The 21527-nt window shown below is 38.7% G+C and overlaps 1 protein-coding gene across 1 annotated transcript in view; it reads left to right on the top strand.

Annotated features, from left to right (window-relative positions):
* Positions 1–761: 761 nt before the first annotated feature.
* MALRD1 (MAM and LDL receptor class A domain containing 1) overlaps positions 762–21527 on the top strand; it is a gene marked incomplete at both ends in the record, with an annotated part of 280930 nt that continues 260164 nt past the window's right edge. The window contains 5 exons of the mRNA XM_082479776.1: positions 762–924; positions 5118–5258; positions 11403–11497; positions 11576–11737; positions 16744–16837. Coding sequence (XP_082335902.1) covers positions 762–924; positions 5118–5258; positions 11403–11497; positions 11576–11737; positions 16744–16837 — 655 coding nt within the window. The remainder of the gene's footprint in view (positions 925–5117; positions 5259–11402; positions 11498–11575; positions 11738–16743; positions 16838–21527) is intronic.

Genomic DNA, 21527 nt, shown 5'->3' with positions numbered 1-21527 from the left:
ATGTGTGCACATAGCCACACACTCACAAAAAAAGACACCGTTTCTTTGGTTTTGCACTTTTTGTTAGATCTTCGCTGAGATACCTTTTTTTTTTCCCCCCTCACTAAAATCCTTGTATAACATCCTAAATGCTTTCTGAATATTGAATACGTTTTTCTTCTATTTCTACTCATAACAGATCTTATGGTGATTCTGACTTGTTTGGGTTATGCAATTTTTCTTCTTACTAATGGAAACGGATACTATTTTCTGCTAAAAATCACCCTTTTACAGAGCTTGTATATACATTTTATGCTACAGAAAGAGCAGGAGGACCGACACAAACTCTTCATAAGTTTTGTAAGCATTTGCCAACTCTCACTGAGGACAAAATAAGAGATCTTTATGAATGTTTGTCACTTAGTAATTCTGCTCTGTTGAACTGTTATTTTCTTATCTAATGTATTTGCAAACTATCGGACAATAAATCCAATCAGTAAGTTAATGATATACACTTGACTTGGATAGCATGCACCAAAATTTTTTAGTCATAAAACAATGTTATAATTCAGTTAAATATTATCCAAAGACACACCGGGTTGAAAGTCACTGCTTCGCAGAAGCCATATTTCCCTTAAGCTGCAGATTGGGAAAGTGAGGTTCTAAAAACCTCTTCGCAAGAGATGTGCGTAAACACAGCTTTTTCAAAGACACTTCATGACCAGTATTAGACAGTTAAAGTAATTCTTTTCCAAGTGAAAGCTTGGGTAGTAGCGTAGCCCATGAACAAATTAATATTCTTCTGTGCATTATATTGCTTTGCTCTGGTAGATACTGGGTCATCTACAGGAAGTGAATGCCAACGTGGTGATGGCTCCTCTGCTCCACCTGGAGAACTGTGCATTTTCACAAGCCAGAGTGGAAGCAGCAGTAATGAGAAACAAGGTAAGTCTCAGTGGGCTTCATAATAAGTGTGATACAGTTTGATATCTGAACATGGCAGCAGACAGAACTGGGGGGGAATTTTTAATGTTACAAACATATTTGGGAATTTTTTTTCCATGCTCTTCTTTGTCTGATTTTTCTAAAGCAGTTTCTTCCTGCTTCAATTTGATTTTCCCTGCTTAACTTTCAACCTCTACAGAGTGCACCTCTTTCATAAATCTTCATACAGACCTTATGTAGCAAAGCAGGTGTTTCCTCATCCACTTAAATTTTAATGGCAATTTAACAAGGATAGCTTTTTTCCCCTTAAATTATGTTAAAAGTTTTTGCTGAAAGTCGGGTTTCATCCAAAATACCTAGATATAAGCAACAACAGCTTTTTTTCCTTTTTTTTTTTTTTTTTTAATTTTTCTCCAGTCTAGGGAAGGTGGGGAAAATGTTCTTGAATTCATGAACTGATAGTCCTTGCTTAATCTTTATCAGATTCAGAGGCTGTGAATACAGTTGCTGCTGTTTTCCTTAAAGGAAAGATCTAAGCAGTGAGAGTGAATTTTAACTGCTACAGTCTCAGTAAATTTGCATCAGAAAACTACTATTTCCAGAATACTGTAATACAAAGTCACACTGGAAATGATTTCATACAATACATAAGACAGTCCTGTTCTTTGAGCACCTTTTTTTCTGGAGAACAAAGAGCTTGGATTTATCAAAAATTCTGATTTTTAGCTAGAAACTTAGATAAGTTCTTCCAGTCACTGTGCAACACAGGAAGCTACCATACTTGTCGTCTTTTGGGGGTTTAGCTTTACATTCAAAGTAGATGGTCTTCAGGTGATCCTCTGTGTTTCTGCGTGCACTGAAAAATGTTAATTATACATTTAGCTAGGTAATGTTAATTAGTGATCGTTGCACTCAGATGAAATCTGGGAGAAAGAACAATAACTTAAATCCAGATTCCTCAAATTAGAGCTGTGTGCCCAGATATGTGGGTTTTTTCGTCTTCCAGTATGACTCCTTGTTTCATCCAAATACAGTGCAGACGTGGCTGGAACAGGAGTCTAGAAACACCTCTAGGATACTTGATTTTTGTTCCTCTGAAAATAAGAAAATTGCTAAGACTGTATTGGATACCAGTGCGCTTTGTAACTTTTTTCGTGCTGTACTAAAATCTATTAAATGCCAGTGGCTGGAAAATATGCCTGGTGAATCCCCTGATGTGTGACAAACACGTCTCAGGTTAGCATATTTTTTTATCCCTTCTACAAGAGACGGTTATGCTACGTTTCACTGCATAGCCTTGAAATCCTCATTGTGCTTGGCCTTGATTTCCCTAGAAAAGCACATTTCCTCCAGGCAGCATTTTCTATTGTTATTGCAGAACGTGCAGCAAGAGATGCATTCTTCCATTAATTTTTATGGAGGCTTTTTACACTTGTTTGTTGAGCAAATACTGCTAGAGACAAATGCTTATATGAAAGTAGAGAAATTGAAGTTGCTCCAAAGGCTAGTTTAGACAAATGAGCCTATATGCTCTGCGAAAGACCTAAATACCAGATAACGTTTTATTTAAAGTATGGATGAGCAAGAGGTGTGGAACTAGGCTCTGGGTGACAGGCTGTGGATGTTGGGCTGTTTGGATAATGCTCTGGATCACTCCAGAGAGAAGTTAGCTGTCAGATATAAAGATACAGATCAAAGTGTCAATTGAAGATTCATCCTGCTGCCGTCCACTCTTCTGATTTGCGATTATTGCAAAATTATTTTTCTACTTAGGTTCCCACTCAAATCTCGTGTTCATGACAGGTCCCTGCTGTCTTCTCTGGGCTCTACTCAGATTTAAGGATGTTTCTGCACTGAAAAATGCATCAGAGTTGTAATTTCAAATGATGCGTTTTTATTGTTGTTTTGGACTTCATATGTGGTTGGTTTGTGGTTTTCCACACAATTGGAATTGGGAGTGGAATAAACCCTACAGTCATTTTTTTACCTCTGAACTACTATTGCAAAATATTCGCTAGGGAACAAATGATAACTAACTACTCTTAAAAACATTTTGCTCCCAGAATATCCCAAACTGAGATTTTATACACATGCAGACTTGAAATAGAAACTTACACTGTAGTCTGTTTCTGTGAGACTTGAAATTTTTCCTTAGAGGTTATTTTAAACATTTGTTTTGTTCACAGGAAATTCTGCAAAAAATATCTAGAACATCTCACATATTTCTTCCTTCTGGCCTTTTCCTCTCTAAGCAGTGACTTTATATTTGTAAATCTATCTTCCAGCAAATTTACGTTGGTTTGCTTTCAAATTATATTTTCTGCGAAGATTAATATTGCCTTGGAAAATAATCATGAATGATCAAGGATTATTTATTTAAAAAGGTACTGTCCTCGCTATTTTGTACATATTGATTTTAAATATTTTTTTTAACTATAAGAAAATTACTGAGGAAATATTGAACGTGATTTGGTGCATTTTGTGTAATACGAAGCAGATATACCTCAGCAGTGTTTGTGATTTTGATGAACCACTGCCATGCTTTTCAGCCATTTAAAAAGCTAAGGAATAAAAACAGCAATTAAAAGGTGACTGATGAATCAACCAATCTGCATGTTAACTTGAGTCTGGAATGCTTATATGAATTATATTTGTTTTCCCCCCCTCTCACCTTGTAGTTAACTGTTGCAGTAAGTTGATGTGAATATGAAAGCCATGAAACTGGACATCACAGTGTGACTATAAATGCTGCAGTTGCAACGTTATTCAAAATGGTTAGTGGACTGTGATAGTATAGAATAGACTGAAAGCATTAGCGGGGGACTGGAGTGCGCACCAATTTGAGAGGGAGCACGAAGGCATTGTCGCTCCCATGTCTAACCAGAATCCTGATTAGAAGGCAGAGTCTTAACCTATCCTCCTCTGCTGTGTAAAAGAAAATGGGAATGAGCGGAAAGCTTCCACACAGCACGTGAAATCTGCAGACAGTCCCACATGTCTGCCCTTCTGCTTGGGGCGAAGTTGCAATAAAGTTGCTCTTTAGAGATGCACCTTATTAGACATGGTTTTGGGTTTGTGTTGTTTGTTTGTTTGTTTGTTTTTTTAAATCTTTCCACCACTACAATAAGTGGTTCAAGGCATGGGGCTGTCCAGCCTGCCAGGCACCTGCAAGCTCTTTCATTCAGCTCTGATGTGGTGAAAAAAGGGCTAGCTGACACCAGAGGAGAAACAAACATCTGTCCCTCCCTCCCAGTAAGCGATTATTTATCCTGTCGCATACCCACCTCAAATTCTCTGAATGAACCAGTACACCACACTGGGTCCTGTGCCGGAAAGACTCCCTCTTCTAACCCGTGCTGCCCTGTTGGGGAATGTGGAAAGGGGAGAAGCAGTCCTTCCCCACCGCGATGCTGTGGGCACTGGAAGAAACAAGCTCAGAGGAAAGGCAACTGGGGAGACTCTCATTCTGAGGACTTGTTTCATCTCTTCTCTAAAAACTGTTGTTTCCGCTTTAATGTGGCAGCTTAGTAAAGACAATGAGCACTGGTAAACTTTGGAGTATGTCAGACAATGAGAGCCTCACCTTCCTGTTATTAGACCCTGGAGGGTTTCTGGGAATGGGCTTATACTCCAAATTCCCCAAAAATGCAGATTGCAAAACGGTGAAATAAATAGTAGTGGAATAAAAAAATATTTTTGCTATCAGGTTGTTTCCTGGTGTTAAGTCTTTGTTTTTCTATGCAAGAGCCCTGGATAAAGAGAGGATATACTGAAATTCTTCAGCCAATAGCTGCAGTATATTTTAAAAACAGCCTCTGCATATAAACTGTTTTAGCTCGGACAGTTTGCTACAAGTAGGTAACTACAGTCATGTTTGTGAATGAAAAAGGATATGTTATAGTAATATAATATAAATGGACGTAGTTTGGGCTTGGTTTGATGGGAGGTACGTGCTTGGTGGTTTGTTTTGGGTTTTTGTCAGTGTTCATTCTCTCTTGTTTATCTTCCTCTGCCCTCTTTCCTTTGTTCATGATTTAAAAATTCTGGCGTTTCTTACTTTTTCTAGGAGACCATTCAGAGTGTTTCTGTGTGCTAATTAAATAGCAAGTGATGTTGAAAACATGTCCCTTTGCTTCTGTTTTTGAGGGTTTGATTTTTTTTTTTTTTTTTTTTTGTTGTTTGCTTCAATTCAGGTTCCTCCTGTGAAAAATGTGATTTTGAAACAGATCTATGCAAAGCTCTTCATGACCTGAATTTACAGCCTGGATGGATAAGAAGAAATGGTCGATCTGGCATGGGACCACCATATTCTGACCACAGTGGGAATGACAGTGGTAAGAATCCTCGTGTTCTTTGAAGGAACTGTAGGATCTGACAAATTATGTAGTTCTCTATTTTATTTGCTTAATTTTAGTAATTTCTTGAGAGTTTAGTTGGATTCTGCCACGTGTTTTCTGAGTCCCTTTCTCCCCGTTTTTAGGTGATTGTAATTACAATAACCCAGAATTCTGGAAAACAAATACAATATTCCAGAAAGCAATTCTTGTTATCCTGGAGGAGCAAGTAATCAGTCATCAAGAGTCACGTTTATCTATCTGAGTGACCTTTACCTGTTTTGGAGATATCAGGTGATAATGTCAGTCTTGATGGTTGCAAGGTTTAGAAATGAGTATTGGTTCCCCCATTTTGAGACATATTTTCATCTCTTCTTGGATTAATGAACGCCCAGGGTGTGCGTTATCTATTATCTCTGGCTAATATTACTGTTCCAAATACTTTGAGAGAAGGTGACTTTGGATCTGGGGACAGGAAGAGCTTTGATAGTTTGAGCCAGGTCCTCTCTAAATCTTATTAAAATTTCACTTTGCATCAAAGACTGTCCGCCAGTTAAGTAATTCATTGTCCCTGTCCTTAGATAAAATATGTTCCTTATGCTTGTCCAAACACCAAGTTAACCTTGCTTTTCAAAACCTGGCTTCTTCCTTCTGTAATATGTGATTTACTTTATACCTTTTTTTAGCTAATTGGAGCCAACTTCTTTAGCTCCAGTTAGCCGCCTTCTGCTTTCCAAAACTATTAGAAAGCTTGTATGTAAGAAAGCAAGGAAGGGGGGGAAGAATTTGATGGGGACGTCTAATCTCACGGTAAAGATGCGAGCTGGATGAAGTAATCACCCCAGACTGTTTAATTATCTTCTCCATATTTTCTGTTATTCTCTTTCCTTTTCTCCACCCTCTCACTTCTGTGCACAAACAGTGGTATGGCATCCCTGAAGGCAGGCATGCGGCATTGGAGAGCGTACAAGAATATAACTTTATGTGGGACTGATGTGTCTTTGTGAGACTGATTAGCCTAGGTGTTTTTCACCTTGTTCCCAAACTGTGATTATCTGGGGGTGTGGAAATCTATACTGTTCTGGAGCAAGTGGCACCTCCTACACACTCCATCAGCAACCAAACAGCTATAAGTTCCATATAATGATTAATGTGAATTAGTGTTTTAAAGGTGAATATGTGGAAAACTTGCTTAGAAATCAGCAAAATGAAAATGGCACAGAACTTTAAAAGATTTTCATACAAAAAACATCAACCAAAAAAAAACCCCTCTACGTTTTCCTGCAAGTTCTTATTCCACAGTTGAGGAATTTCATGATGCTCTGCAATTAAGAATCTTTACCCATGCAGTGCACTTCTGAAACTTCTTTTTTTGCTGGTGTGTAGCATAAAAGCTCGTCATGCAAAAGTCAACGTCAATCTTTAATATGTACAGCAAAAAAAAAAAAAGAGCATGGCACAGATTAGACAAAGTAATATCGAGAACAGATGAATCAATATTGTGACCTGCAACTGTTAACAGATATAAATCACTTCTATTATGTTCTGGTCAAATCTGTTACCTCGAAACCTTCATGTCCCATGTTAGGCACCAAAAAGGACTGTCGTGGTTTAACCCCAGCCAGCAACTAAGAAACATACAGCCACTCACTCACACACCCCCTCACCCCAGTGGGATGGGGGAGAGAATTGGAAGGGTAAAAGTGAGAAAACTCATGGGTTGAGATAAAAGCAGTTTCATAATTAAAATAAATTAATAATAATAAAAATTAAAAAAAAAGTAAGAAAAAGAGGAAAAAAAACTAAAGAGAGAAAAATGAAAGACAAGTGATGCAAATTAAAACAGTTGCTCACCACCAACTGACCAATGCCCAGCCAGTCCCTGAGCAGCAGCCGCCCCCACCAGCCTTCCCCCTAGTTTTATTGATGAGTTTACAGGCTGCCCAGAGAGGTTGTGGAGTCTCCCACTCTGGAGACATTCAAAACCCGCCTGGACGCTGTCCTGTGCAACCTGCTGTAGGTGACCCTGCTCTGGCAGGGGGGTTGGACTAGATGGTCTCCAGAGGTCCCTTCCAACCCTGACTATTCTGTAATTCTGTGGTATGGACTATGCCTTTGGTCAGTCAGGGTCAGATGTCCCAGCTGTGTCCACTCCCAACTTTTTGTGCACCCCCAACCTCTTCATTGGTGGGTTGAGAAGCAGAAAAGACCTTAAGTCTGTGTAAGCACCGCTCAACAGTAACTAAGAAACCATCAGTGTGTTATCAACGCTATTTTCAGCACAAATCCAAAACATAGCCCCATACAACCTACTACAAAGAAATGTAACGCTATCTGAGCCAAAACCAGTACGGTGTACTAAATAAGGCTCCTTTTAAATGAATGTTGATTTAAACTAATGTTAGTGCAAAAATTTGAGTAACTACCAAATATTTTTCATAAACGTAAGTTTTATTTCAAGTATATAAGTTGTGATATGCTTTAAATAATAACAGCCTTTCTCGTCAAGAAGCAGATAAGTCAAATACTATGGAATAAAAATATAGCAAATGCTTGGCTTGAATCACAATTAACTAACCAGGCAACAGAGTCTTGCTCTAGTTAGTTTCTAGGGTTTTTGCTTGATTGGTTTTATACACTGCATCAGGATGTAGCAAAGACCTGAAAGACATTCTTGATGATGTCCAATAAAAAAATTTACCTTTATATTGTGAAGAACTGGGGAAATCTTAACTTCTGTAGACACCCAAACCCAGCAAAAGATTGAGAACCATCAATTTCAAGCATTTGCTGCCAAGGAAGCAAACAGTTCAGTCACCTGTATGTTCCCATTGACTTGTTCCGGGGGCTCAGTCACCGTTGTATCTGCCAGCTCTGAATTGGGCAGTAGCCGTATGTTGCAGATGGAGATATTTGACACAATCATGTTTTAACAGCAGTTCAAAATTTATTAATGACTTGAGGTAGATCAAGAGGTTGAGTTTTAGCAGCACTTAATCATGAACCGATTTAAGGATTTACAAGATGATTTAACAAAATAATTGAACAGTGACTTAATTACAGATTTGAAAATGACAAGATTCACACTAGCTTACTGTAAGGTAACCCAAACCAATGCTTATGATCACAAACATACAAATACACACCACTTGAAGGGTCGTGCCACACACACCCCCTGAGTCTTTAGCTGCTGAGACCAAAGGTCCCTTCACAGTGGGTGACTCCAGCGAGTCAACGTGTGCCCCTTTTGATTCCTGATGTGCACAGACAAATGGACAGAAAGTATTTGGATCCAGTAAAGTATAAGAACACCCACTCATAAGAGCTAATGTGTATGTTAGAGACACGTGGACAGAGTGGATGAAAGACAAGCTAGCCTATAGTTAAAATTTCCCTCTTTTTGAGTTTGGAGTAAATAAGAAGCATTGGCATTCCTTGGCTGGTGATAACGAGGCTCGAGAGGGTGGACCTACCCTGGCCTTTCAACCCTCGAGGTGTCTGCTTGAGCGGTGTCCCAACTTAGGGGAGTGCTGGTCACAGCCTGCTGCAATCCAGGAGAGCTGAAAGGGTCTTGCTAGAAGGGTCTTGCTTACAGGGTCTGAGATAAGTGAATTTTGTCAGGTATTTTTCCACTCTGGCCCAACTTGGACAATAGAATATTCTGGTACTTTCCACCAGTTGAGCAAGCCCAGAACTTAAGCGATCTTGAAGTTCTGGTATCATCCCCCTCTTTGGGCTACAATCCAGATATTTTAAGGATTGGTCATTATTGTTGTTCCCAAATGACAGGAGTCACGGGAGTCAGGTACACTGAGGGGTTGCCATAGCATTCTGGTCTCTTACCCTTTACCTTTTTTCTTTCTTTTATGTTGGACCGTTATGTGTCTCAGATAATGTTCTGGTCCATTGTATTGTTACATAGCCCAGGTTGGGGGGGAAATTGCACCGAGGACGGAGTGGCCTAAAGGGAGGGGGGAGGTTGCACCACTGCACCATATTAATCTAAGTTATTTTGATCAGATAACAGAAAGCTTGAATACTTCTACTTATTCATCTTGCTAAGAGGCTGCATACTTATATCTGTGAACTGAATGGCGAAGGACAGTCAAGTATATCTGGTTATTTTGGTTTTCAACCTGGAGAATGGTTAAACTGTACTTTCATTTTCTGAATGCTGGTTCTAATAGCCTAGGAAATATTTATCTCCTTATGGCAACTATTCACGTTTTTCCACTGCTGGTGACTCAACAGATTGTGTAATCAGTTTTATGTTGGTTCCTGCTTAAAGATCAGAAATTATATTGTATGGTGACAATTGAGCAGAGTCTGGTCTATGGCAGAGTATGAAAGGGAAGAGTTTCTGCCATCAGGATAAGTAATTGCACACACATTAGCAGAAGAGCAAAGATCACTTGGTAGATGTAACTCCTTTGAAGATTTATGTAATCATTTACCAGAACGTAACAGGTTTTGTTTAGCTCTGTCTCTCCTTATGGCTTTTATTTTCACTGAAAATGTAGCTGAACAGACGAGTGACAGCCACTAAAAAAAAACCTGAACAAACATGTTTTTACTAATTGAAACCTATGCAGAGGTTTAATGTAAAATCGCCGTTCAAAGAATTTCTTCAAATTACCACTTCTGCCCCATCTGTGTAAGACTTAAAATTCCTGTGGCAAGTGAAATCTGACCTTGTTTATGATCCTTAGATACATTTATCTTTTGAGAACTAAAAGAAAAACGTTCAAAATTTTATGGAAGTTAAAAACCTGTGGAGTCGGGGATAAGGCTCTGCTGAGGCACCAAGCCATCTGTTGTGGGTAGGAAGGATATCCTTGCAGCTGGCAGGCTCTGAAAGTGCTGCCTGAGCAGTCGTGAAAGGCTTAAAACCTGGGGGGAGCGTGGCCACTGCCCTGTTAGCAGGCTGCAAAATGCTTCTCTGTGGGGGATTCCTTCACCAGCTCCAGCACTGAGCTAGTCTTATGGTCCTTTGTCCGTGGCTTTCCAGTTGCATGCAAGGATGAGAGGTCAGAGTGGGTAGTTCTGTAAATGAAGTATGTAGACGTTCCTACGTATCCTCTGTTGTTTGATTTCTGTAGTGATCTTTATTTTTAGGACTTTTTTTTTTTTCTTTCAGTCCCACTTGCCTTTTTTCTCCTTTCTTCGCCTTCCTCCCTTCATTTATATGTTAATGTCAGAGGGTGACGTTTTACCTGACATTGCTTTGAGTTTGGGAAGGAGGAGAGAAGGGAAAGGAAAGGGGGAGAAGGGAGGGAGGGTTCATTTCCATTGCAACCTTTAACATCTAACATCTCTGAAATCTTTGTGTTCAGGAGGAGCCAAATTTTGATTAGCAGTATTTGATAGCATAAAATAGGGAGGTAGCCTTCCATCTTTTAGAAGATCTGAAACAATATTGTCAGGGAGAGACACAATCAATCAAAAGGCATAGCAACAACCATGTTTCACTGACTCTTATTGAGCTGTTACACTTTCAAGTAAAGCAAAACTTTAATTCGGGCTTGTTTTGTAAATGGAAAAGTAATGGTATCTTTAATGGCGGTGTGAAGATTCTGAGGACAGTGCTTCATAATGGGAGTTTATACAGGGGTACCACAACCTCCTTTCTGCAGTGAGGCAATTTTCTGAGCAACCAAAAAGCAGACTCATATTTTGTGGAACGGAGGAACACCACAGCCTCCTCTCCCATCTTCCATCAGCTCATTAAAAACTTGAACTGTTGTAATAAATCTGTATTGTTGCTCACAGTAGTTTGTTTAGGCATGAAATATGCATTCTGTTTAATAATTGGGGTTCAAGCTCTTTGATAAGCTTGCTGAGTTAGTCTTAGCTTTGTCCCCCAATTTGCACTTACTCAGTATTCAAGTCATCAGCGCGTGAAATGTTTTGGAGCCCTACTTGAAATTTCAACAGGAACGTGTAGCTATACAATGCAATCTTTAATATGAACAAAAGCTTGGCACACAATGGCTACAAGTGTGATATGAACCTTTTCTGGGGAAAGACTACTTGGCTTTATAGTTATGAATTCATACCTTTATATGTGCTGCTTCTTGTTTTACTGTGATATTTAAATAACTTTTCTCCAAGCTTCTAAGATTTCTTTTTTATTCTTTTTAATAGCTTATTTCCTCTCATTGTCTTCTGAAATGCGATCCTCTTCTGCAACTTTAAGGACCAATGTTTTCCTTCCAACTGACAAAGAACACATTTGCCAGGTATTTTGATGCATAGTCCTTGTATTTCATTGTTTGATACAGTATTTCCCCGGAGTAATCAGATCTTTTTTGCCCTAGATTACGTTTCATTATTGGATCAGTCAAACAGGTGGAACATTGATGGTGGGGCTTCAAAAGCACTCTGAAGATACTATTACAAACATCTGGCAAGATTTAGGAGAACTGCAAAATCAGTGGAAAGCAAATACCATCACAATCAATAGCACGGAAAAGTATGAGGTTGGTAAATAGAGGTGATGGTAAATTGCACTTGTTAAATGGTTTATAAATTGTGTGTTTTTTAATAAGTCAATCCTAAATATTTTGTAAATGGAAATCCTTATCATGAGGTAAAAGAGAGAGAAGCCATTTGGAAAGTTCACAGTTGGCATTAACAAATAGTGCTTGTTCTTATCTCTTGGTGGTATTAAAATCAATCATGGAATGGTTTAGGTTGGCAAAGACCTTCAAGTTCATCAAGTTCCAACCCCCCTGCCATGGGCAGGGACACCTCCCACCAAGCCCCATCCAGCCTGGCCTTGAACACCTCCAGGGATGGAGCTCCCACAACTTCTCTGGGCAAAACCTTACTTAACCTGCGCATGTCTCTTAATCTATGACGTAATGAGACTGTTTTATTTATCTACCTGGCTATAGAGGTCATACATTCAGGTTCTCAACTTTGAATACAGTATTCCCTTATCTTCAATCTAATCATACTGAAAAATTCGAGGTTTAATTCATGTAGGAAATATCATTCTATACTATGAGATACTGTCTATAGGGATACTTCAGGTGACAAACACTGTACTTAACTATTCATTGTAGCTTTGAGCCTTTGTCACAGAACACGTGCATGTGGTTTTATTTTGCTCAAAGCTGCTGAAAAACAATGTAAGTCTCATAAGTCATTTAAATGTTTTTACACGTACATTTACACAAACCATTAGCACAATAAATGTAACTTAGGGCTACAACATCGTGGATGATGTATTCTCACTATTATGCCTTACTGGAGGGAAAGTGGGGAGCAGAGAAGAAAATCAGAGGCATTTCCTCCTACAGTAGTTACTGTGAAGAGTTGGTTAGTGTACAAACCTGAAGGCATGAGAGCACAGCCTCATTTCAGTAAACCATAGGAGTAACATAATTACTTGACTTGCAGAGATAGCATTGTGCTAAAGCATCCAGCAACATCTGGATTTTTGAAGTAATACTTGCCTGCTCAGCCCTGACTGAGAATGTATGTTACAAAATACCCGCACCTAACTCAACATAAGAACCAACGTTGTTACTTGTCAATAATGTACCTCTCCCTGATGAGTGTATTTATAACAATGTGAGATTGTACTGGAAGGGTTCGCTTCTAGATTTACTTTGTCGTCCTTCATATTGTTTAGCAAATTGACTGAGTCTGGGAATGGTTAATATAACATGGCATCACCTTCCTCTAAATTGCTAGATCAAATCGTAATTAGATTACTGCTTTCAAAGCTTGTTATCCTTTACCCTCTATAAAGTGAACTGATGAGCACAATCCAGCTTTAAAGAGGCACGTGTCAAACTTACTGGAGTAATCATCACAATTAGATAAAGAAATGTAGCTGGGCACCTCACCTAACCTAGAGACTGAAGCTGAGAAGACTTTTTCTTTGGTGTCACATTTTTCCTTCGGTGATAACTTGCAAGATTCTGGTCATACAAGTAAATGCAATTCGCTTGCCCTTTTGTACTAGTTCTTTTGATATGACAAGATCTTTAGCCTACAGGGCTACCTGTGGCATTTTTCAAGATAAAATTTAAAGCCGTACACAAATAAACTAGAAAAGACCTGCAGTTAAATAATTAGTTATCACAGTGGTTTATTGGAGGTGCATGGAAAATTCCCATTGCAATAGAATTATTAAAAATATATTTTTCCGTGTTCCAAAATTGCAAAGTAATAAAAATCTTTAACCTTATAATGAACTGACATCCCATTTTTCTCAAGAAATGGTCATTGTCATTGAATACTTTAATTGTATATTCAGATTTCTTAGTGGTAAGCTTTCCTACTGATGATGAAAGTTTCTATGGAAAAAAAAATGGATAGGGAAAAAAAATATCTCTTTTTTGCTGTAGAAATTTCTTTGAAATAGGGTGCTTTGTTGGTTTTGCAAACACATTTGAAATGAATTTTAGTTTAAATCAAGCTCCGCTGCTTATTTTCTTTGATTTTTGATATTGACTTTAATACTTCTGTCTCTTTCTACTAAAAAAAAAAAGTCTTTATTATCTTTACAGGATAGGAATTTTTTTTTGGCTTTCAGAAATCTCTGCCTGTAGATAATTCTGAAATACAAATATTACTACTGCTTTAATTACTCAGCACAAGACAAGCTCAGTATGTTTTGACTGGGTTTTGGAGAACTGTATCATGGTTTGCTCTCCTAAACTACTTTCCGCCTCTTCTATTGAGAACAAATTTTTGTCTCTCAGACTTAATTAAGGGAAATTGTTCTGGGATTGGGGTTCACTTTTGTATACGTGCTTGATTCCTATGTTTTAACTTGGTCTTTGCTGCTGCTCTAGGAATCTGTCCCTGTGGCTGCTCTTCTGGGAGAAAAACTGTGTTACACCCCCACCTACATTCCCACTACAGCTTTCCTTGCCACTAATGGAGCTGCAACGTTAATTTGGTCTGACGGCCATAGGTATTGCATATTTAGGCAGCACTCGTTAATTAGTGTCACGAGCAAGTAGTGTCATTAAGTACACATTTTCATTATGGGGTTTTGGACTGAAGAGCTCTAGACTTTGCGTGAGAGGGGAAACTGGCCAATCTCTTGCTCAAATAAATGTGGATGGGAATCAGTTTGGTTATTACTGGACTGACCTCCTCAGGGGAGGACAGATGGGTGTCTGTGCCAGATAAAGCCTGGCTAATTTTATTTAGAGTCAAGAGCAGCTGGAGGCATCTAGCATGATTTTCTTTCATTGTGGAAGTGGGGAAGTTAAGACATCATGAAGAAAAAAATGGAACTGACGTTTTTCTAGAGAGATGGGTGCAGAGTTGCAGCACTGACTCAGCTCCTAGGTCAGTCTGTAGTAAACCTTTCATAGACTTCAGGGCATCTGAGTCCCCTCCTGTTGTCAAAAATTTTAAATACAAATAATTATTTTCTTTTATCATTGGAGAAACTTCCCAAGTGTTCAGAATACCAGGATGTGTTGAATGTCTACAACCGGTCAGCAGCGATCTCTTTGTAGAGACGTTCATGGCATATACATTTAAAGCAAATGTCTTAAATCCATGCTTGTTATTATATTGACCAACTAAACAAACTGTTCATGAGTTCTGAGGAAACACAAGTTGTTAAATACCTTGTGTGCTCCAGTGGAATATGAACTCCAAGCTACCTCTGATTTTGCACCAGAAAATTGAGATAAGACCCTTTTATCATTGCCTAAATCACGTCGTCTCGCTGACTTACAAAGCCCTAATTACAAGCTATATATAAAGGACAATATGAATATACTATTTGTCCTTCTACTGGTGTTGCCATCAAAGTGCGCATTATCTACGCATGTTGCAGCACCATTCAACAATTTGAAATATTGTTTTATAAAACAAATCAAATGAATGTGTTTCCAAGGTACTGCACATGTGTTTCATAAACATGTTATTGAATGTGATATGATGCCATTAATATTTAGTGTGACACAGTTATTCTTTCCAAGTACACACCAACATGAAATGAAATAAACATCGTTATATCGAAAGAGTTTCAGACACAAACTGATATCAAGATTAACCCTATTCCTTCAAAACTTCTGGATTTCAATGAACTGCATTCTTTCCATTGTGCTGCAGGTGATCAAAGTAGTATGAACACACAGGGAGATGTTATTTCTTAACACTACTATGTTAGAAAGTGCAGTTGTCCATGTCTGGTGTCTGATAACAATGGTCTTCATGGAATAATTGCCAGAGAAAGTGGTTACTGGCCATCCTTCTCTTTGATATGTTAAAAAAAAATAAAATATGTATATATGTGTATATATATAAATAAACTAGACATGTTTTCTTTCACTGGCAATACATCAGAAAACATCATACCTCCCTCTGGTTGTATAATGCCAGGCTAATTTGACTTTACAGGCTGCCACACTTCTTGTGCAGGTCAACTACAGCTTAAGAAAAACAAACAAACAAAACCCCCCATAATCACACCCCCAGAAAAAACCCAACTGATAACTTAATGGTTGCATCCTTGGCTGAGTTGTGTCATGTACAGAGAAATAATGTAGTCTTGATGATAACTTATAGGATAAATGTGGGTTTTCTGCTACAGTCTCTTAAACTATGCACGAAATTGTCCCTCAACTCTAAAGCTAATATTTGAAAACTTATTATCTAGCTAACATTGTACATTCACTATTAAAAGCCAGAACGTACCTCTAGGTAGCTTGTACCTCTAGGACTATGGAAAAGCCTGGAGCTGTAACGTCCCAAGGTATGGCTAGGGAATAATATAAGGAGTGTTATTCATATGATTGATTTGTTGGGTTGTTTTTATCGGTGTGAGTTTTGTTGGGTTTTCCCAAGGACTGTGGTTGACCAGTCTCCTTCTGCATCGCTGCAGAAAAACTGTGGTAGTCTCTATATTAAAAAATGTAGATTGAAATCTGTTCTTAAGATGGAAATGTAAATTTTGCAGCTTCTTGTGTATAGAAGACTGTTAGGAAAAAAAAAATCATTGTAACATTAGAACAGAATAATAGCTGACCGAGTACTACTCAAGGTTTGTTTTGGCTAAAAACTTGACAAAAATCTTCTGACTAATGGTGTTTGTTGCTCTGACTTTGCTCCAGGTCTCTGATAAATTCTGAAAACAACCAGAAAAGTTTCACTTTTCGAGTCTCTGGTGGAATTGGCTTGATAAAACACAAAATACTTTGCATTTCTTAACTGTTGTGATCCTTGCTTAGATTTTAATGTATTTATTGAGGTTTTCAGATCCTTTCTGTAAAATACTACTGCACTCTTAAATTAGAAGATTAGACAATGTGTCTGTACTGACAAGCTACAGATACGTGAAAAAGCCAGGATGTTGATCCTCCAAAATTGTTAAATGGATGATTTGAGTTTTTGTATTTCTAATAGAAACTCTATGGACTAGACCGGCATATCTTGGAAGGTTTTTTCTCTTGTCTGTGACATTGGTGAATGCCATTTCTTGTTGACTTGTTGTTAATCTCTGCAGGTTATATTTTGGGGGATGGTGGAGACCCAGAGACAAGACGAAACTGTTGCCATTGATGATATTACTTTCGGTGAAGGATGTTCTCTGGCATGTGGTAAGAATGCCTGTTTTTCAGGAGACAGATCATTTTACTTCGTGTTTCCCTTGGATTAGAAGAGAAAGTACAAAGGAAACCCTTTTGGTATTCAAAGGCTTTCTTAACTCTGTAAGTGTTTTCATGCGGCTTATTTGCATTCCTCTAAACCATCATCTGTCATATCGCGTCTAAACGCAGTTACAAAGAATGACAATAAATACCTTAAGAAATCTGGTACAGTACAAATGTAGCTTCCTGCAGCCGGGAGAGCACTAAGGCCTCAGCAGGCAGAAAAAATCTACTGGTTTTGGCCAAAGAATTGATGTGTCCAGCCAGCTCAGGAAAAGCTTCGGAGCCAACTTTAGGGAGATTCCCAAGGCACTTGTGCGTATTTTTAAATGCCTGAAGGTCCTGACTCTCAGCTGTGTAGCGGGGCTATTTTGTTCCGCTCTGCTACATCCAAGAGCTGTAATGTCAGGCTGGTCAGCTCTGCCGCCAGACCATCCGCGCATGGCGGGATTCTTTAGCAAAACATTTCCTATTTTGCTTTTCAACCCAACTTATTTTCATGGGAAAGGAATCCAACCCATACTAGCACAAACGAGATTGCTTGCTGCTCTCTGTCGCACAAGGAGATTGCAGTGTGGCACCTATGTCACATCCTCAGATGAGCACACTCCTGATTCAAAGCACCCCCTTTGTTTTCTGCCTCCGAGTCGTAGCACAGGCACTGAGGGTTTGGTCTTTAAATTTAGCTTGAGGTATGGAATGCAGTGTTTGACACAAACCAAGCTAGGTTACGTGATTTGTGTACTGTGGTCTAAAATACAGCTCTCTAGATTTCCCAGTAGGAAAAACTCTTGAAAAGAGATGCACGTGGTTATTAAAATATTAACGTGTTGAGCAATTGTAGGCAGATCACAGTGAGAGCAAGATACCAATCCTGGTGTAATGATTCGGGCAGGCATAGGTATTTATTTCAAAGGGGATCTGTATTGGGGAAATGAAGTCTCAGGTAACTGAGCTTCATGCAGTCTCTTCATGTTTCAACTTTCTTACAAAGCAGAATTGCAGAAGCAGAAGTTATGTATTTTCACGCCATGGTCCATCTTACTCTTCTGGTTTGTAGAGGTTTTCTATCAGTACTACTCCAGTGAGCATGAGTGTTAATTTATAGCTTTGGGTATACTTGTCTATGAACTCAGGTAAGTTTACAGTGTGCTTTCTTTGAAAAAATGAATTTGAAACTGATAATGAAGAGAGAACAGATGTGTGATTCTCCCAACTTCTCTCTGTTCCTTGGAGGATTTCTGCAGATTAAAGGGCAGGTTTAAAATGGGAAAAAATGCATTGCTAGATTCTAGCAACCTATACAGTTGCTTAACCAGCTCCCACAGGAGGATATAAATCTCTCTGTACAAATATATTGGCTTTTTTTTTCATAAACAAAGTGCTTCTAAAGCAAACAAAACTGAAAAAAGATCAGCTATGGAGATGAAATACTGTTTCAGAGAGCGGAAAAAAAAAAGAAACAGAAAGAGCGTATACTCAGCTGAACTTATAAATTTAGATGTCAAACTTACCTTACACAGCAGCTGTTAAGGTATGTAGTTTGGCATACAGATTAAGCTGCCACACTGTTAAGATACCTTAGGTATATTCTAGTGAGAACCAGTTCTTATCCTGTGCTTCCCCATTAGGGAAAGTAAACTTCATTAGGTGACATCTAAATTGCTCACAGCAGCCAAAAACAGGGTGAAAGGATCTTCATTTTTTCCCTGAAAGAGGAATTTTACTACTGAACATTTTCCAATAATTAAAACAAAAGGTCAGATTTATTTAAAGTTCAAGCAACCATTACTTTTTTCTCTAGTTCTAATGGAAAGTCTTGATAAGTGTGCTTTAAATGAAGACCGCTTTAATTGCATGAAATTTGTAGTTAAAACTTGCATTTTTATTGTACCCTTCATGATTTTCAATCCCAGTGTAAATGCACATAAGAAATGACCTGTGAATTTGTATTCATTAATATGGCTGCGCTTTTAGGGTCATGAGTAAAATAGCTTAAGTATTTGTGCTTTCAGGAGTTTCTTGATACAAACTGTGGTGGCTAAATATAAATATAATTTCATTAAGTTTTAAGTTTTTTTTATCTTCCATTCTCCCCCTCCGCTGTCTCCCCAACTGCCCCTCTTCAGTCTCTTGTCCAGTTCTGCTAGACAGTAAGCGGCCTTGGGCAACCTGGTCTAGTGGGAGGTGTCCCTGCCTATGGCAGGGGGGTTGGGACTCGATGATCTTCAAGGTCCTTTCCAATCCAAACCATTCTATGATTCCCTCATTCGAAAAAAAAGCAACCAAACCTCTGTCTTCAGTATAGCAACTTAACATACTTTAGTTTGTAGTTTTCCCAGCAGCTGCCATTTTTTTTCAGTTATCACTCAAAAGCACCACAGCTTTTTATTATACAATTGCATACATACTGTAGAAAAAATACTTTAGCTGACAAATAAAAAATATTAAGTTTATTCTGTAAAACATAAGTAACACAAAATCTCCTTTAATTATACCTTTAGTAGACCTATTCAAGGGCATCATATTCTTATCAAAGTGTCTGATTGCCCTGCAGAACTCCCTTTTGGCTCCCGACGAACTATATATGCGAAGAACTTTAAGGCTGTCAGTCTGATCTTGCCATAGGGATGAAAGCAAATAACCCCAAAGCCTGAAAGTGGACTGCTATAAGGGAGAGTGAGGGTTTTGTCCTCATTAAATCACTTGTAATGCAAAAGTGATATACCTGCTCTGCAAAGCTAGGTGTTGGATTATTTTTTTTTTCTGGAAAACTGGAGTAATTTTATATGTATTATTTATAATGTATAGTTTTTGACAAAAATTCAGTATGAATACTTCACCTGGAAACACCTCAAACTTAATTCCTTAGTTAATTCTAATCATGCAAAGATGTTGCCTTTAATATCACAGGTGCAGAACCAGATGCAGGGTCTTTCAGAGGAACTGCTACAGGGATGGGAGTTGGAAAATCTAAAATACTAATCTTAACTGTTGCCTGACATGCTGCAGAATTAAGAGCTGGAAAATAGGTATTTTGTCCCAAGAGACTGAGGTTATTGTCAAAACAACCAACATCAGAAATATTTACAACTAAATGAAAAAGATGCAGAATGAATCAAAATATTTTGTTTTGATAATTAAAAAGTGTTTAAAGAGCAGCTTGATACATTTTGCGAGTATTTGCAACTTTTATCAAGTGTTGAAGTTTGACAAAATCCATCCTTTTCTAGACCGTTCTAGAATTTGCATTTTCCATGGGAAATGTTTTCCCCAAGCTCTTCTCACTTAATACACATGGTTTGAAAAAAGTGCACACGTTTATGCAAGACTGCAACAAGGAAGAAATGAGAGGTTTGTAGCATGAGTTGGACAGGACATTTCACTGAGATGTCAGTACTGTGAATAACAATAATTCTGAGATGCAGTAGACATTACTGTCTATGCATACTGACATAAAAGTGTTTCGTCTGTACAGTTAGGAATCTCCATGTTTTCTCTGAGATACCCTGACTGCTATTGAAAAGATTGCCTTTGCCCTGCAATAATATTAAGAAATGGAACTTCCAGTTTCATAGTGCAATCCTGCATAAAATCATGACTTTCTTTCTGTAGCCGTTATTAATTACACAAATTTTGTAGCTATAATCTGGCATTTCAAACTTCATTGAATCATAAAATAGTCTGGGTTAGAGGGGACCTTTAAAGATCATCCAGTCTAACCCCACTGACATGGGCAGGGACATCTTCCACTAGATTAGGTTTCTCAAAGCCTTATTCAACTGGACCTTGAACACTTCTGATAATGGGACATCCATAACTTCTTTTGACAACCTGTTCCAGTGTCTCACCACCATCATCATAAAAAATTTCTTCCTTATATCCTATCAAAATCTACTCTCAATTTAAAGCCATTGCCCCATGTCCTGTCATTACAGGCCTTGGTAAAAAGTCTCTCCGTCTTTCTTATAAGACCTGTTTAAGTATTGAAAGGCCACAATAAGTTCTGCCTGGAGCCTTCTCTTCTCCAGGCTGACTAACTCCAACTCTTTCAGCCTGTCTTACTGTAGAGGTGTTCTAGCCCTCTGATAATTTTTGTGGCCCTCCTCTGGACCCGCACCAATGGGTCCATGTCTGTCTTATGCCAGGGACACCAGAGTTGGATGCAGTACTACAGGTGGGGTTTCACAAGAGCAGAGTAGAGGGGAATAATCACCTCTCTTAACCTCTTGGCCACGCTTCTTTTGATGCAGCCCAGGACAGGGTTGGCTTTCTGGGCTGCAAGTGCGCATTGCCAGCTCATGTCCAATTTTTCATCCACCAGCATCCCCAAGTCCTCGGCAGGGCTGCTCTCAATCCTTTCTTCCCCCAACCCTTATTGATACTGGGGGTTGCCCTGACCCAGGTGCAGGATCTTGAACTTGGCCTTGCTGAACTTCATGAGGTTTACATGGACCCACTCCTCAAGCCTGTCAAGGTCCCTCTGGATGTCATCCCTTCACTCCAGCATTCCAACCACGCTACTCGGCTAGGTGTCATCTGCAAACTTGTTGAGGGTACACTTAATCCCACTATCTACGTCATAATGAAAATATTTAACAGTATTGGTCCCCATATGGACCCTTGAGGGATACCACTC

This window comes from Vanellus vanellus (genome assembly GCF_965231255.1).
Source record: "Vanellus vanellus genome assembly, chromosome: 2".
Taxonomy (NCBI): domain Eukaryota; kingdom Metazoa; phylum Chordata; class Aves; order Charadriiformes; family Charadriidae; genus Vanellus; species Vanellus vanellus.
The sequence above is the reverse complement of the archived record's forward strand: the minus strand, read 5'-3'. Positions and strand labels throughout refer to the sequence as shown.